This window comes from Anas platyrhynchos, chromosome 11 (assembly GCF_047663525.1).
Source record: "Anas platyrhynchos isolate ZD024472 breed Pekin duck chromosome 11, IASCAAS_PekinDuck_T2T, whole genome shotgun sequence".
NCBI classification, from domain to species: Eukaryota; Metazoa; Chordata; class Aves; order Anseriformes; family Anatidae; genus Anas; species Anas platyrhynchos.
In genome coordinates this window covers 5,069,505-5,088,443 of record NC_092597.1, presented here as the reverse complement: position 1 = coordinate 5,088,443, position 18,939 = coordinate 5,069,505, and the positions used below count along the sequence as shown (strand labels likewise).

Genomic DNA, 18,939 nt, shown 5'->3' with positions numbered 1-18,939 from the left:
GACTGACACACTGACTGACTGACAGACTGACTGACTGACTGACTGGCTGACAGACACACTGACTGGCTGACTAGCTGTCTGGCTGGCTCGCTGACTCCTTCCCACAGAACCGTGTCCTCACTGCGGCCTGAAGTTGTGAGGTCTTCGCACACCTCCCTGGCCCTTCATCTGCCTCCAGCTCAGGGCTTTGCCCCGTTTCTTGTGAGCAGCAGCAGAGCGGGACCATCTTAGCAGCCCAAACACTGAGGTGTGGTTTTAACGGCCAGGCCTCCTGCCCTGAACGGGCTCTGCCCCATTTCTATGTTTTGTGCCAAAAAACCGTGAACAGAAACCACATCACATTACCTGCAGCGAGAGAATTTGTTTTTATTCCGGGGTTTTGCACTCCCTATGAAATTGACACCCTCGTTTTAATCGCCTTGAGGCAGTGTCTCCAGGGGAGCCAGTACTGCCCTGTGGGCTCTGGTTGCTCCCTGGCACCCCTGCTTGTGGTGGAAGGTTTTGGTCCCTTGTTAACTCCTGGAATGCTAGTTTACTTCACGTTTTTTTTACCCTGAACTTTTTTCACCTAGTCTACTTAAGTAGTACTTGTGGTTGACACCAAGCGCTGAAGAATTTTGCTGTGGTATTTCTTTTTTGTTGTTTTACGTTTCTCTCTAAACAGGGATTTCGGACCTTTTCTTTGGAACTCTTTGACCTGATTAAGGATGTTGCTCTACAGTAACATCCAATATTCTGTGTTTAGTAACTGAATTTTTAGGTTGAAATGACTGAACTGAAGCAGTAATTTTGGTGTAGAAAATGTTTCTCTTGACTCAGTCAAATAAAGTTTGTGATATATTAGTTACAATAGCCTTAGGGGAAAAAATTAACGTTATAGGCAGATTTCATGCCAAACTTTGATCTCAGTTACATCCCTAAAACCTCATTGACCTCAGTGGTATTGCAGTCAATGGCAGAGGATATCTACCAGAATTCTGTTATTTGTTTTGCTTTGAGTTGATTTGTTTTTCATGCTAGCAGTATGTAATACATTGCAGTAGTAAGAAAAAAGTCGACCTTTCATGATACATATATTTTTTCTTCTCATGCTGTGACAACACCTCTTGATATGCAGTTGTTAATTATGTTGGAATGACAAATGTTTCACACAGAAAAGACTTTTGTAATAGCTTCTAAAATTCTTTCTTGCCAAATTATTTATAGTTGGTTTTACTAAACATCCTATTTCCTACTTTGCTTAAATGATTTCCCTGGATGCTTAATCCAGAGAGGAGCTTTTTGGGAACAACAGAGCTCATCGTTTAAAGGCTGGATCTGAAATCTGAATTACTGCTTTGTATTTTATACTGTGCAGTTATGTGCACCTGAAAGCTCTGATATTAACAAAACAAAACCATTCTATGAAATTGTTGTTATATTGTTTTTGTTTCAAGTTCTTAATTTCACAAGTTATTAAAAATATGTACGTATATATATATTTAAACAGGTATTTCTCAAATTTGGTTTCTGCTCAGACATAGTAACAGTGTAAATTTGTGTTTGTGTTTTTAATTGTGCTGAAGCTGGGATATACTAGTTAACTGATTTCATTAAGACTTCTGCTAATCTGCTTCCCTCACATTGCTTGCAGCTCCTGAACAAAAACTGAATATATAAAAACAGCACGACCAGGTGATGGGGACATTCGCTTTGTGTGTGTGTGTGTGCATTTTATAAGTACATTAAAAATATCATAAATATTTTGTGTGGAGATATTTAGAAGAAAATGGAAGTTTTGCGTCTATGATTATTTTTTATGATTACTGAAAAACTGAGTATTTTTCACATTTTCAGCATGTTTCTATTAAGAATGTGGGGTGATTCTTCTGTTTATTGCAAGAAATGACCATGAGCATGCTCTATGTAAGCTACAGTGATTGCTTTGACTGTCAATTTTAATTATCTAAAGTTTAAATACATGCTGATATGTGTTATCTTAGTTTTTTTTTAAGGCATTCTGGCAAGGACAATTCTTACCGTATGTCAGTAGAAAAATGCAAAAGCCTCCTTTGACTTTTGAAGAATTCTTACAGTCTCAAGGTTTGGTGAGTCTGAGTGCTTATTATTTTAACTACCCATGTGTATGGTGAAGTGAATGTGCAGGAGTGGGGTCGTGAGCAAAGCCATGTGAATATAAATATTGAGAACTGAGTTTGAACATAGATTGTATTTCCTAGACCCTCAGGCAGTGGAAACTAAGAGGTCTGTAGAAATGGCAAATCTTCAAGAGAGCAACCTTTCTGTTGTTAACTCTCCTTTTTCTCAAAGGTAAACCATGGAGAAAGTTTTTGTCTGCTGTATAGAAGTTTTGTACTCTTGGAATCATGCTTGAGTGATGACACAGACCCAAGCTTTGTTTAAAATATTTGATTGGTCCACAGCATTACTAACATAACACAAAGTCCTGAGTCCTGAGGCAAAACATTCTGATGAGTATGACAAGGGGAATAGCTAGTTTTGTTTTTTAATGAGCTTTCTTTGTTTTCTTGTACTGATAAGACTGTTAGGAAATCTTTCAATATGACTTTATATTTTGTTAAATAATTTAATATAATGTGGATATCAGCGATTCTTCCAAATTACTTTATTTTTGGAGGAAACAGAAAATTCCTTTTGACCTACCTACATTATTTGCAAATCAAAGCCTCACTCAAAGCCTTTAACTACAGAACTATGAGAAAAATTGATCTTCTGCATTGAACCAAAACTTTTTTTTCTTACAGAAACAATGACACAACAATGTGTAAAAATATTTTGACAAGTGGAACATTTCCTTATAAGAATTTAATTTTTATTTAAAAGACATGTTTTTAAGAGGAGCAATCTTACATTAAAAAAAATGAAACATTTTTATTAGGGATAACATCAAAACAAAATATGATTATGTTTTAATTTTCTAATTGGTTTTACTTACTTTTCCCTTTTTACACTAAAATGAACACGTGTATTAACAGTTTGCTTTCCGTTTGATTTGGGGGTGGTAGTGGTGAATAATTTGTCTTGCTGTCCTACTATTATGATAGAACATATCATTGTCTTTCAGCTGTATTAGAAGTTTTAAAATCAGACTGACTACTCTGTATTAACGCTTCCTAAGTTATTTCAGGAAAGTAACCAAGTTGATGATTAACTTCAAAAGACTACTACTGGTTTCAACAATTTGTTCTAATATTTAAGCTACTAGTTTAAATTCTTTGCTAGACCAAGGAGCAGAGTTTCTTATGTTTCCGAGACTGTTCTCAACAGATGGAAGGCATTACCATCCCTTCAGAGAACTTAAATTGAACGCGATTTTATTTGTCTGTTTTGAAACATAACAACCCCTTTTTCCTTCAGTTATCTCCTTTTCTAACTGAAAAGTTATAGTCTTTTTAATTACTCTGTGTATACTCTAATGGCCTCCCTGGCCTATTTCTGTTTTTCTCTCTTTTTGAGATGATATAATCACCTCTGGATGCAGGACATGGGACAGGAGGAAATTGCAGTCTATGTTAATAATGTTACCAAAATTAGAAGTTCTTATGAGATATACATAAAATGCATTTATGCCAGTATTACAAATCTTTATTCAAAATAAATTTCACAGGTTATCTCATTTAATCTTTTAATTTGTATTATATTCAAAAATAACTATTTTTACTATGTACCGATTACAGAAGAGCTGGCCAAGGTGCATCTCTCTGGATGAGCCTCATTCTTTGGTGGATAAGTTACAAAAAGACTGTTCCTTCAATGCTTTATCTAAGTCTCTATATGAACATGTTCCATTGAACGTCAGCTCACTCTCAGATTTGGAGAACAGAATAAAATCATGCATCACTGATCTAAAGAAACATGCTGAAAAAATATCTTCATTACAGTGTGGACCAGCATATCTAGAGGAACAGCTTATTGACCTTGAACAGAGTAATAGTCATTTTATATTTTTCAAATAGCAACTGTAGTTAGAAAATGAGGAAAAAAAAAATCTAATACCTTTAAAAAGCCTACATAACTGGTGATTTCTGCCTACTTCTTGGAAACAGCTTGGAGTAATAGCCAAAGAAATTAAGACTGCATATGTAGATACAAATTGAAGGTTAACAGCTTGCTAAATTCTAGAAATTTAAGTAAAATAAAATGTGCACATTACAAATTTTCTAGGTACTATTTAAATGAAAGGTGCTGTTCCAGATCATTGTTTTCAGCTTTTCCTCATTTTGTAAATGTGAAGTGTTAAATTTGTAATTAAAAACATCTAATAAGCTAAAGTTCCATTTCTGCCTAGATCTTATGAACATTTTGTTTCATGCCTAACCAAAGTGACTACGAAAACATGTTATTCTCCACAGATGTTGGTGTTATAAAGAAAATATGAGACATATAGAAAGATAAAAATAGGTATTTTTAAGCTTTCCCATCATTCCAGTGATGCAGTGGGATGATACAGTGTGTTAAGTTTTATGCATGTACACATTTAGATGTAGATCCAGATTTTTGAAAAGTCTTTGCCTGATTAAATTTTAATCCATAAAGTCATCAATCCAGACCCTATTTCTCGCTAAAACTTGCCTTTTTTTTTAAAAGATTACTTCTGAGCAAACTGATGCAGAAAAACTACTGACTCAGACAAGTGAGATGCAAAAAGTAAAGGTATATTCTTATTTTTATTCTATTTAATGGTTAAATGAGAAAGACAAAATTTACAAATCTTTTCCTTGGATCCAGAAGTGAGATTACATTTATCTCTGTATGCTTGTGGGAAAAACAAAACAAAACAAAACAATAACAACAACAAAAAACCTTGAAAAATGTTTTTTCTTTGTTATCTCCAAGGATATTTTGTAATACATATAACTTTCATTTTTAAACCATTGCTCCTAAGCTCAAGTAAATTCACATTTCATTTTATGAATTGTCTTAGCTGAAAATACTATTTATATAATTCCGTGAAATAGCATTAATTTTGAATAATGAATTTAAACATTTTTCAGTTTGCCAAATACATTGTTGAGGAATCAAAAGGTACAAACGTAGAGGTGAGCTTTATTACATTAATTATATTTTTAAAACTACGTAGTATTTTGTCTTATGAATATTCTTCAAACTGGAAATCAGAGAAATACCTCCGATACCAAAGGGAAAGAAAACTCTTGAGATTCACTCATTCAGAATTCAGTATCAATTTTTCTAGACTATATTATTTTAGATATATTGCATAATGGAAATTCCACGTAGTATAAATATGGCAATTAATATTATTCATTTGACATATTACAGTCACATCTTTGGAGACTAGTGTCTGTGACTTTCCAGTGTGCTAGGCGAGGGACTTGAAGAAGAACAAATGTGTCTCTTGATTGTTTGGAATGTCTCAACCCTAATAGGTCTTGGTTGTTGGTTAAACTCTGGGCATAATCAGGCATAAATGAGTTCTTATATTTGAAAGTGGTATTTGAAATACTAATGTGAATACTCCCCAAACTAGGCCATAAATTAGTAATAATCCATAGAGTTAATATGTTGAGGGATGCAAATTTTTAAAATAAGGAAATATATTTGTAGCTTGGCTTATTAAAGTTCAGCTTTATGGACAATCAAAAGTTTGTGCAGGACTGGAAACTCATACCAGAGCTGACGAGACAGAGCAGATATAGTCAAAGTGGCCAAGAAATAGTTAATATCATCTGAAATTGAAAAAAAATAATATATATAGGTTGAAAGAAGCAAAAAGCCCAACAACTATAAAAAAAAAAAAAGCATGGAATTAAATTAGTCATATTTTCTGATAGAAAATAAAGTTTTGAGGAAGTAGAAATCCACAAGAAACAAACTATATCAAAGACTGCAGTGGTCATTTCATGTATTTTGACCGATTCTTAGTGTAATAAAATAAAGCAACTACTAAAGAAAATATTTTATAGAATGGCATCACCAGCAAGTGAACACATCTGTTATAGAATAGTCTTTAGGTTTTACTTTAGAAAAGAAAAAAAAAGTTTACGTTTGAAATAGTTTTTTCTTACTTTAGAAAAAAAAAAAGTATATGTTTGAAATAGTATTTTCTCTGTACATTAACACAAAGGGAACATGATAATCAGCTTTAGTTACTAAAGGTTTTTCTTTTCTTTTTAGAACTGTAACTACCCTGGTTTCAAGATAAAACAACTTTTAGAATTACCAAGACATTTGGAAGCTCCAAAACTTTGGAACTTAGTTATAAAAGCTCAGCATTTCCAAGTATGTACTGTTTGTTTCAGTAGCCTAATCAGAAGCTGCTGATAAAGAGTATTGCAAATATTTTGACTCATTCATCGTGTTTCATTTTCATACATGTTTTAGTATTGCTGTTAGCATTTCTTGAAGTTACAAAACCGACAAATCTAGGAGCCTTTTCTGTTTAGGAGTCATTATTGTTGGAGGATTCTTCTTGCTGCCCTGTCCTGTGTCCCAGAGTTGACCAATAATGAAAGTACTAAAATAAATAATGATAAACTAATATTAAACTTAAAAAGAATTTCAAAACCAAGGTAAACCCAGAATTACAGTATAGAATATGCTTTTTTGTTTGTTTGTTTGTTTGTTTGTTTGTTTTGTTTTCAGTCTCCTTTGGCATGTATGTTACACATTGTCTTAAATTGCATGCTTTTTTTTTGGTTTGTTTGGTGTTTTTTTTTTTTGCATACTCTAGTATATCCTTATCTCCCACCTGAGGGCCTAAAAAGTGAAGATACTCCTTACACTTTGTATATGACCTGCAACAGAAAAATGTCCAGATGCTTCATGTGTACTGTTAATTAATGCTAGTTAACAGTTCTGTTTTGTCAGGCAGGGAAGGTTTTATTTGACAATTTGCTAATTCCTTTGGTGTGCATGCACCCATCTTTTATATGACTGATGTGAGGTAATTTTTCTATGTAAAGGTAAAGCTTTTCCACCTGGACTAAATTAGCCATGAGATTTGTAAATGGCAGTTTAGCGTATTATTGTAACACTAACCTTTCTATTCTATTTTTTTACTGATTTCAGTGGGAATTAGCGATGTCTTTAAATTCTTTAGTTATTTCCCTAGCAGACATATGAGAAGGCATATTCTTTGTGTGTGAATTCAGTACTTTCAGTAATGTTTGAAAAATAGGGGTAATTTAGAGCTATGTTTCTCCTGTCTATGTGATCAGCTTCAGGTAGTGATCTCTATTCCTGTCACCAGTTAGTTGACCCAGGATAACATTTTCCTTGAATAAGTCATTTTGTAGTAGAGTAGAGTAAGAATTAATGGCACTGTGAAAGGCCAAGATACAGTACATTAGATTCTTTTTCTAGTTTTCCCTTGGAGTGGAAGTTTGTAATCCATAATTAATATTTATTTTTAAAATGCAAATGTTTAATGTAATCTAATACAAATTAGATAAATAAACATACTTAGCATATAAATTTAATGATAAGGGGAAAAGTAATTTATTTTAAGGATGAATTTAGATTCTAATTATAGAAACGTTTTAAAAATTTGATAACTTAAGTGGATATAAAAAATTGCTTCATTATGTAGCATCAGTAGGATTGCATTGCTAAAGAAATATGTATAAAGAAAAAGAACAGATTCCTAAAAATAATATGAACCTAGTTGTTACTAACATAAAACTGTCACTAATTTGGATTACTGGTGTCATCAGATACACTGAAATCAAGACTTTTGATCCATTTTTCATAATAAGAATTTATTATTAATCAAAATAAAAAAATACTTTTGTGACTATGAAAATTACCTTATCATTAAATAGTATTATACATACTGAATTTCACAATCTATGTTCACAGAATCACAGAATCATCTAGCTTGGAAGAGACCTCCAAGATCACCTAGTCCAACCTCTGACCTAACACTAACCAGTTCTCCACTAAACCATATCACTAAGCTCTACATCTAAACATCTTTTAAAGACCTCCAGGGATGGTGACTCAACCACTTCCCTGGCAGCCCATTCCAATGCCTAACAACCTTTTCAATTAAGTTCTTCCTAACATCCAACCTCAACCTCCCCTGGCGCAACTTTAGCCCATTCCCCCTCTTCCTGTCATCAGGCACATGGGAGAACAGACCAACCCCCACCTCACTACAGCCTCCTTTAAGGTACCTGTAGAGAGCAATAAGGTCACCCCTGAGCCTCCTCTTCTCCAGGCTGAACAAGCCCAGCTCCCTCAGCCGCTCCTCGTAGGACTTGTTCTCCAGGCCCCTCACCAGCTTCATTGCCCTTCTCTGGACTCACTCAAGCACCTCAATGTCCTTCTTGTAGCGAGGGGCCCAAAACTGAACACAGTACTCGAGGTGCGGCCTCACCAGAGCCGAGTACAGGGGGACGATCACTTCCCTACCCCTGCTGGCCACACTGCTTCTTATACAAGCCAGGATGCTGTTGGCCTTCTTGGCCACCTGAGCACACTGCTGGCTCATATTCAGCCGACTGACCACCATCACTCCCAGGTCCTTCTCTTCCAGGCAGCTTTCCAACCACTCAGCTCCCAGCCTGTAGCTCTGCTTGGGGTTGTTGTGCCCCAGGTGCAGGACCCGGCACTTGGCCTCGTTGAACCTCATACAGTTGGCCTCAGCCCATCGGTGCAGCCTATCCAGATCCTTCTACAGAGCCTTCCTACCCTCGAGCAGATCGACACATGCACCTAACTTGGTGTCATCTGCGAACTTACTGAGGGTGCACTCGATGTCCTCATCCATATTGTCGATAAAGATGTTAAAGAGGACTGGCCCTAGTACTGAGCCCTGAGGGACTCCACTAGTGACTGGCCTCCAACTGGATTTGACTCCATTCACCACAACTCTTTGGGCCCGGCTATCCAGCCAGTTTCTAACCCAACAAAGCGTGCACCAGTCCAAGCCACAAGCAGCCAGTCTCTTGAGGAGAATGCTGTGGGGAACGGTGTCAAAGGCCTTTCTGAAGTCAAGGTAGACCACATCCACAGCCTTTTCCTCATCCACCCAGCGTGTCACTTTGTCATAAAAGGAGATCAGGTTCATCAAACAGGACCTACCTTTCATAAACCCATGCTGACTGGGCCTGATCGCCTGCTTGCCCTGCAAATGCCACGCGATGACACTCAAGATAATCTGCTCCATGAGCTTCCCTGGCACTGAGGTCAAACTAACAGGCCTATAGTTCACCGGGTCTATCCTGTTAAAACAGTTGAAGAATATTGGAAATGTTATGTTATTTATATATTACATTTTTCTGAATGAATATACTTATAAAGGAAAGAAACTGTTAATTCTTGTCATTTGTCCCAGTCCAAATACTGTCATGCTGATTGAAAGAAGTAGTGCCGAGTGGAGGATGGATTTAAATTTCAGATTAAATTTCAGATTACTGAGCAGCTTTGATAAATTCTGTCTAAATAGTGGCCCACTGACAAGACACAAAGCATATCTGTGAATGAGTGTAACTTTTCTGAGTAAAAATATTTAAATACAAACAGAAATATTCTTGTTTAAGTTGAAAGTACAATATCAATACAGAAATAATCTCTAGTCCTACAAAATATAAAACTGTTTTTTTTTTTTTTTTTTTTCATAAACCTGACCTTACTATTTAGACTGGATAAAAGTCTCATATGAGTTTATAATCTACAGCTATTCCTAATAGCTCTGTTTTTAATACAAAGCTAGAACCTCATAGAGCTTTCTGAATACCACATTTTTTAAAAAGTCATTTTTTAAAAAGTCATTGTAAGACTGGTTTAAGATTTTTGTTTGAATATGTGCAAATGTACAGAGCTAACCAAGATGCAAGGAATATCAAGATCATGTTAGTGCTTCTGTACAGAGTTCTGACACAATTTAGAATCAGTGCTTGCCTCCTAATGTCAAAGTTAATCCAGTGTCTCTATCTGCTTTGCTGTTGTGGTAATTTACAATATTTGTGATTTTAAATATTTTTAATCATGTTAGGATTTTAATGTAACAAATGTGACTTGCTGTCTTATTCATTCTGTTTACTTTAGTTTTTGTCTTTTTTGGATAATATATATATCCAATAATATATTTTTATATATTTAAACTTTTAGTTTAAGGTTTACAGAAAATAAAAGCACTAAACTGCTGAGAGATTTGCAGGTATCCAGCAAATGCAGATCAATCCCCATATTTTGATAACTTAATGCTGAGCTACCCAAAGGTACCTTTTCTTCTCAGTAAAAGCTAAGCATTTCCTTTGCAAGCTTTTTTTCCATCAGTATTTCCTCGAACTGAAAGAAGTTTCCTACTTTCTTGTAGACTGTGTTCGAAATGAAAATCTTTGTACTTTTTGTCTATTTTTTGTTGTTGTTGTTGTTTTTAAATCTCAATATAATAAATGTTTTACTGTTGTTTTGACAGAAAGACATTCTTAAAGTTTGGAGAAGGTTGTTTCTCTCAACATCATCTATTTCAGTGTTTCAGGATTCTTTTTGGTGGTGGTTTCTCCAAAAGTTTAAGGTACAGATGAATTTAAGGCATTCTTTGGTCTGTTATTATCAAAGAAATAAGCTATAGATTCTGTAAGTAAAAAAATGCAGCAAGTTACTAATTAAGATTAATTACATCAAATGTAGGTCCAAGACTAACTTTACATGTACCTTTAAACAGCAGTAGTTGAGCACATGATGAGCTACTTTAGTTAGCAGGTGTATACCACGATGCTTACAATGCCTTTAGATCAAAATTGTCTACACAGTTGTAACGGTGCTAGGACTTACATAGGATATGATTTTGCAATATTTAGGTTACAAACATAAGTTAATGTATGTATTCTATTATCTTGGGTAGTCACAATTATTAAGAAGAAAAGGAAAATACTCACATGGTAGGAGACTATGATTATGTACACCAGTTTTGATTCAGTACAGCACTTAGAGTCCATCTTAATTATTAGCTGATATATTTAACATATGCTTCAAATAACTCATGTTCTTAAGTGCTATTCTGAATCAGGAACTACTGCAATATACTACAAAAAAAAAAACAAACAAAAAAAACAAACAAAAAAAAAAACAACTCTTAATATATTTAGAACAAAATATTGTAGGAAGAGGTGGAATTATTTTAGGAATAAGTGTTTCAGTGGTGCTCCTTTGCATTGTCAATGCCTCCCATCATATGTGAATAACCATGAGCTTCAGTAATCTCTTGCGTCAGTATATCAGCACACAACAATATCTGAATTTACGCTGATGTATTCTCTCCTGATTTGTTTTTTCCCTTTGAAGCCTAACCAAGAAGATCAAGACCACTTTTTTGGTAGAATTGCAGAAAACTTTGTGGTGCTTTTTCTTCCTGTTCCCATTGAGGCTAAAGACACTTTTTTTCAGGTAAATGAACACTTACGTAGTATTTTCAATGATATATATAGAGATACTATATTTGGGCTCATAAAACTATTAATATGTCACATAAACAAATTTACATGTAATCAGTTTGGCAGCATTTGGTACAAAATAGAACTGGAGATACATGCATGTAAGTAGAAGAGAGGAAACAGAAATATTGAAGAAAAGAGAGAACTTATCACTTCTTTATCAAAAGTCAAATTTTGGCTCACATAATGTATGAATAATACAATATTAAAAGATGAGATATTTCCAATTTTCTTGTTTTTAATTAACTATTGTGATTAGCTAAATAATAACAAATTAATATACTTAATATGTTATTAATGTAATGCTTTATTCTGCATCCTAATTTTAGCCCTAAGCGACTCATTCAAAGTACATAATTTGTTTAAATTAGTATTGTCTATCTGAGTCTTATCTGGGGACTTAGACTTATACATTGGCTAAGCAAATTATTGAGTTCCCAAATCAGTTCCCTTACAGATGATACTGTTGCCTAAAGTTTCACAGAAGTAATAAAAGGTTGTACTTTTTTTTTTTTTTTAGCAGAATGGCTTTGCAATTACTACACTTCACTTTAATATTTTTACATTAACTAAAAAAAAAAAACGTAATATGAAAGCTCTTCTTGTCACCTGGGTAGATACAGTGTTATTCTTATTTTGGTAGGTGTATCCTGACTGTTTGTCACAAGTCATCTATGTCACGTTCTGTGAAGTGTTTCCTGAATCCATTAAAAATTTTGATGATGATTTTAAGGATGGATTGGTAGACTTAATTTTTCAGTGGATATCAGGTACTGGTAGTTGTTCTTTTGTGTTTTATTTTTTTATGAGACATATTTTGTCCAGGCCACCAGATGTACATTTCAGTGAGAATCTAATGCTTTTTTCCCTAGTAATGATATACATATATAGAAAATTCAGTACTGGGAATACTATTGTCAAAGCTGCCAGTCTGTGCTCAGGTGATAATGTTGATAATAGCACTGATAACAATATCTTTATTCTTATTATTATTGGTATATAAATATGAATAAACAGTGTAAAACAGTAGTCTGGAATGAAGAAAAAGAATCTGAGCTGGATATCCATGACATTATTTCTCTTTCTAGTTTAAGAAAAAATAAAACTGGATCTGACATTTCAAAGTGTTTTTGGCAAAACAATGTCAAAGTACATAACCTACTTTAAACTATGCTGTATAAATGTCTTGGCAAACCTGTTTAGTATTCTATTGTGTGAACGCAGCTGATACTGTGGAAGCATACTACATTCTAATTATTTATTTGCATGGTGAGATAAGCTGAACTGGACCTTCCGGTGTTCAATAGTGAGGAAGTCTTGCTGAGAATGTGAGACATTTCACAGAACCTGCTTGTCTTTCTATCTCTCTATCATGATACAATCTACCTACACTTTTGGAAATGTTCCTGTATAAGATGATTGTATATCCTGATAAGATTATGTATAAGATGAGAATTAAATATTTACCCCATTAAATGAAGCTATTTCCAGGGCAAAGTTAAATCTGAAAATTTAGCCCCCCTTATTCGTGTCGTATTAGAACTATATGAGCTCTGATGTCTCTGTCTTTCAAAGCTTTTATGTCTCAAAGTTTGAGTGGATAGGAAATGATAATCTTTTTAGAGCTGGTGATTATCAGGATGACGCTGAAAAGAAAGTACTCTATTTTTAAGGTTATATACAGTCTGTAATCCAGCCCAGTCGTTGCTTTAGTGCAGTGACTGTTCTGGAATAACTGTTTTAGCTGTAAAAGTGCTTAACTATTGCAGAATTATCCAGCAAGGATATAATTGTATCTGAAGACATAGCTTATAATTGAACTGATGAATGCAGATTTAATTTCACTTCTTTCTTCATGATATCCTGTAGGAGAAATATTTTGGAAGAATCTATGGTAAGCACATAAATGCAGTTAGGATACAAGTCTTAAAATTCAAGCCCTGAGAAAAACTGTACTTATTACCAGAAAAGCTGCTGAGCATAGTAATCATATATATATATATTTTAGTTAAACAGAAGACTAGGAGATCATTCCTTGATCTCTCTATAGAAAAAAACAGTCAGTTTGTATAAAATATTCTTACAGTGCTTTGACTGTACCTATACTAGAAGCTTCTCTTGCAATAGTATTGTGATCAAATATCTGTATTTACTGTCTTAACAGTAAGAGTTTATGATTCTTAGATTGTATACGTTACTTAATATCCATTCCAAAACTTAGATTTAGAGCAGATTTATATCTTTAGTGCTCATTTATTCAGGTTTCATAACAATGTGGAATTCATTACCTTGTATGTTGAAACTGATTGACAAATGCAATAGAAATATGTTTTTGAAGTAGACACAAAATACAAAAACATTTTCTCAAAACCTTTCTCTATGTCAGTCACCATTTCTTGGGCAGAATTTTCTTTTTAGTTACAGACAGAGAAAATTATGTATAGAAAAAAATACCCTGAAAAATCTAATTTAGAGAAGGTTTACGTATTTCAAGGTTATGTGCACCAAACCTCAAGTGGGCCTTTAACTTGGAAGAGCTGGATAAACCCACAGTAGAGTCTGTAATGTGTAACCACTATAAAGAGATGATGGACAGAGTTAACCAAAATTTAGTCAGACTGAAAAATAAAACAAAACAAAACATAACAACAACAACAACAAAACCCCAAGAAACTAGAAGACTATTGCTATGGCAGAGATTCCGTATCTGCATGAAATTTATAGTGTGGGAGCTGTGCAAAATTCTACTGGAATGAACACTGAAAACCACTGAGTAAAGTAAATTATGTATTGCTGCCAGAGTAATTCACAACCTCACCAAAAAATATGCAAATGTATTAAATTACTGGAATTAGAACAACCACAAAATACGGATATTCGTTCATGTGCAAAACCAAGCAGAAGTGGAAAGGAGATAGCAAAATCTGTCCATAAAGATGCTGGTTTACTTTAAATATATGGCTATATTTCAGTTAAACAGGCGTGGCTCCTAAGCTTAAGGTTGAGCATGGGCATAAAAATTTGAACATTGGAATCAGGAAAGAAATAAAATAATTTTAATTTAATTTGGAAAGATTCATGGGGTAATTTTCAAAAGTAACACCAACATTTTTCTAAATTTAATTTTTGTTTTCCAGGTCTGAAACCAAGGAAATGTGTATGGGAGAAATGGAATCTTGAGAGCTTTAAGGCTTCCACAGTAAATCCTAATAGTGAAGGTGCTACTGCTAACATACGGGCTCATGGATCTGCCAGATCTGCAGCAGCCTGTAAGTCTTATAAACATTTTTTATCTCATAATGCATGTTACTTTGTGAATATTGGAATGTAACTTATAGTAGATTGCAAAATCTAATTGTCAACATAAATTACTAGTAATATTTTTATTTTGCACAGAATCAAAATGTCATAGCAATTTATGGTAAATTGTGGATCAACTCTAAGCATATATCCTCCCATATACTGACACTTGTGTTTTATTATAAACAATTTTACAAGGTATTTAAAGAAGTTGCCGAAGCTAAGACTCAGCTAGTAAAATCTGATGGTTTCAATTGGTCATGTCCTCTACTACTTATGACTGTTCCCATTCCTTTCTCTTGTTGCTGGCTCTCACTTTCGCTGTCTTCCCCTTTGTCTTCCCTGTCGTGGTGGACCAGATCTTTGGCTGTAATATTCTTTGATATTAGACCACTGTTTTTTCTCACTACTTCTGTATTAACATCTTATCTCAAGCTTTTTGTGCTGATGCTTCTAGCTTGCTCCCTTTTTGAATGTGTGATCCGACATTTTATTTCTTCAAGCTGGCTAGATTCTTCTATCATATTTCCCATGTCTAAAGTTTCAGTTTTCCTTCCGGAAGCTACAGCCATTGTTTTAGGCTGCCAGTCTTCTCTTGCTACTTTTAGTCTTCCTTCTGCCCCAACTTTTCCCATCTTTGCCTTTTTTTTCCCCCTCCTTTTTTTTTAATGGGCTCATCCTAATTCTGGATTTAGATCACTATCAGGTCACCAAGGTAAGAAAACCTTATTTTTGTTGCAAAATAATTCAGATGAAAACTCATAAATTTGCATCAAAGGTGTCATTTAAGGCAGTGAAGTCTGTGATTCTTTGGTTGTGCATTTTCTAGTGTATAATTGGCTATATAAAATAGAAATATTCATAGCCAGTCTTAAGCTGAAGAATGATTTTAGGAATTTTTGGTGATGGAATCTACCTGAATGGGCTAAGATATCTCTGTGCAATTTTTTTCCTGCTCCCCACCCTCTATCATTTTCAATATTACACTGACAAGTTTTCTTTAAAGTTATGTTAAACATTTAAGAAAAGGTAGTAGTTTGTACTCGTTAATGTTTAGGAGAGAAAGTTTGGAACATGCTGTACTCAGGAAACCTTGAATTAGTGAAATACTGTGGACATGTAAGAGACAGGGAAGTGTTCTAGTGTGTGCCATCATTCTCACAGAGCTTTCTCTTGTAACGTAGATTTAAGAGAATGGTGTGGATTTTTCCTAGTGGGGTGGGCTATCTAAGCAACAAGGAGAGTTGCTTGATAACAATCTGAAGGATTTGGTCTCTACAAATTACAGCTTTGTAGAATCTTTGTATGGATTGGCTACATACACCTGTGGCTAAATAAAGTGAATAATTTCACTTTCACTTACATATTGTCTGTTAGCTTTCCTAAATCATTTTCCTTTTTTACTTTAGTACTTCTTCTCAAGTACAATTGGGAAAAAATAAAACAAAGCAAAAACTGCTGTTTCTTTTAAATTGAGTCTGTGTTATTTTCATCAAGTTATGGTTTTGAAAGGAAATTCTTGTTTACCAAATCCATTTCTGGTGTGTTGCTCTGTTTGCAGTACAGTTTTTAGAAACAGAAATATATCTATGTTGTTGAAGACAATTGTCAGATAAACATTTGGGTATAAAATACAATATGCTTTTAGAAAACCTAAAACCGGTGGAAACATCTGCATGACGTATAAATTCCAATGGTTTTGTTCTGGTATAATCATATTTCCTTTGCCCTTTGAACCTTATAGTACTTTGCTAGTATATGAAAACAACAGTATGAAACTGAGTAGAAAGTGATTATTTGTGGAGCAGGTTCAATAAATCACCTCAGCTGTTGATTATAATAATACTTCTAGCCTGAGGTTATTTTAATGGCAGTAATTTTTGAAGTCACTGAAGCTATGTGGTCTTAATACTTCGCTCCAAAAGAAGATAGAACGACTTGTTTTTTCCTATGAAAATAAAATAAAAGGGAGCAGCCTTACTATTTTAACTCTTCCTATTAATATCCTGTTCTGTGCTCTACCACATTGCTTTAAGCTTGCAGGACGCTCTCACTTTTGTTTAATAATCTCTTGTTCTTACTTAAAACTGCTGAGAAGCTTCTTGCTTTCCCGGATCCTCTCTGTTGCCTAATTTCCAGTGAGATCGATAGGAATTGATTGTATAGGCAAGTTAGCTATCTTACACAATAATTTAGTGTCCTACACAAGAATTGAGTGTCCATGGTTTCCACATGTTCTCTTTCCTCTGGAGGTTGCATGTAGTGTTCCTGTAGTATGCAATACACTTATTACTATGTTCCTGTACTATGCATACACAGCAACTCATTTAGACATAACAAGCTAGCCTTGTTAGCTAGCATGAAAACACAGAACAATCTGGCTGTGACAGAATGGTGTCCTGTACACTGACAGAAATGTGAGTCTGGGTAGAAACTCAGCAACATCCTCTTTGCTGACTAGAGCCCTGCTGAGATTATTATGGCAGTGTAAAACTAGTGTGGCCATATTTTTTAATGTATTAGCAGCACATATCAGACTTGTACCTCTTTTTCTTATGTAGGGAGTAGGACATCAAGAGTGACTTGCTTAAAGTTATATGAGAAATCTGTAGCAGAACCAAGTTTCAAAGGCTGGTAGATGAATCATGACTCAGCAGCCACTAGCCAATGACTTGCTTTGTATCCATTAAAACTGGTGCTGTCCAAGGTAATAGTAAATGGCGTTTATGCATAGACAACCTGTTGTAACTGTGAAGGGAGTCTGTCCTGAGTTCTGACTAAAACATGTAACATTATTATTAAAAAAAAAATAAATAAAAAAGCAACATGTTTATAATGGGAATGTGGGAATGAAGATAATACTGAATTAGTTAGAATAGGGAGGGAGATTCTTGCCCTGGAGTACTGCATCCAGTTCTGAGCTCCCTAGGACAAGGGAGACATGGACCAAAGAGAGACAATGAAATGAAAGGTCACATTGATGATAAAGGAACTGGAGCATCTTATATGAGGAAAGGATGAGAGAACTGGCATTCTTCAGCCTGGAGAAGGCAAGGCTTCTGGAGGATTTTATCAATGTTTATAAAAACCTGAAGGGAGTGTGCAAAGAAGCTGGCTCCAGACTCTTTAATGGTGCCTGGTGTCAGGCAGTGGGCACAAACTGAAACACGGGATGTTCTGCCTGAACATCAGGAAGCGCTTCCTTATTGTGTAGGTGACAGAGCAATGGAGCTCTCCTTGGGGTCTCCCTCCTTGGAGATCTTCAAAAGCCCTGTGGACATGGTTGCGGGCAACCTGCTGTAGTGGGGGTGTTGGACCAGATGACCTCCAGAGGTGCCTTCCATCATGCCTCAACAATTCTGTGATTTTGTGATTCTGTGTTGGACTTCAGTCTTAAAGCACTGTAAAATTTATGTGACAAGCATATGCATATTCATTCAAAGTAATCTTTTCTGGTTACTGCTGAAGGAACATTATTCTCATCAGGAAGTAATTTCCTCTGAGCTGAGTTCTTTTTTTCCCCTCTGTGTTATGAGTCAAACTTGTCAAGTGCTGGGCCTCTTAGTAAAACCATTTCCTAATAAAACAAAACAATATTCGTAAACTAGGATCTGCCTTCTAAACAGAATTGAAGGAAACAGTCTTCTTTATTTAGGTCTGAAAAGTAAGCAGTTACAGAATTTCATTGTCTGGAATGAGATTTACAAGTTAGCTTTCCTCAGACAGGTATTACAAAGCTATCTAAGGAGCTCAAGTTTTAATACTTGGTAACTTTAATGATATGTGATTGATTGATTGACAATTTTTATAATTAAATTCTGCAATTGTATTCTATGTAAGACTGTTAATTTAAATGTACACTGCTAAAAAGCTTTTCCAGAAATTTTACTATCTGAATATCATTAAAGTTAATAGAATGTCATGTTAAAATATTTTCCCTTCTGAGTTTCTGGTTTAAATACAGTCCTAATCTTCTGCTAACGGCGCAGAGAAATTATTTTTTTTTCTCTTAATAAGTTATGCTTCTTTCCTGTTTTAAATAAAAAATTAAATAACTGTTAACATTTTAAAACTCATCTAGTGATGTAAACAGTTGAATTTTTGGTTCTTGTTATTAAATATTAATAACATATTAATATAATTATATATATTATATAATTATAATATATATAATATATAATATATATTATAATTATTATAATTAATTATAATATAA

At 34.4% G+C, this 18,939-nt stretch overlaps 1 protein-coding gene across 4 annotated transcripts in view; it reads left to right on the top strand.

Moving 5' to 3' along the window:
- Positions 1–14: 14 nt before the first annotated feature.
- Positions 15–18,939, top strand: part of FAM227B (family with sequence similarity 227 member B) — an 83,523-nt gene continuing 64,598 nt past the window's right edge. The window contains exons 1-10 of one of the 4 annotated variants that reach the window (XM_072043260.1): positions 15–247; positions 1,634–1,674; positions 1,983–2,087; positions 4,609–4,674; positions 5,016–5,060; positions 6,157–6,261; positions 10,406–10,504; positions 11,275–11,376; positions 12,067–12,193; positions 14,561–14,692. In XM_072043260.1, the coding sequence (XP_071899361.1) occupies positions 2,037–2,087; positions 4,609–4,674; positions 5,016–5,060; positions 6,157–6,261; positions 10,406–10,504; positions 11,275–11,376; positions 12,067–12,193; positions 14,561–14,692 (727 nt within the window). In that variant the 5' untranslated portion in view covers positions 15–247; positions 1,634–1,674; positions 1,983–2,036. Of the gene's footprint in view, positions 1,675–1,982; positions 2,088–3,698; positions 3,946–4,603; positions 4,675–5,015; positions 5,061–6,156; positions 6,262–10,405; positions 10,505–11,274; positions 11,377–12,066; positions 12,194–14,560; positions 14,693–18,939 lie in introns of all 4 variants that reach the window. The other 3 variants (XM_072043263.1, XM_072043262.1, XM_072043261.1) reach the window with 3 other exon arrangements.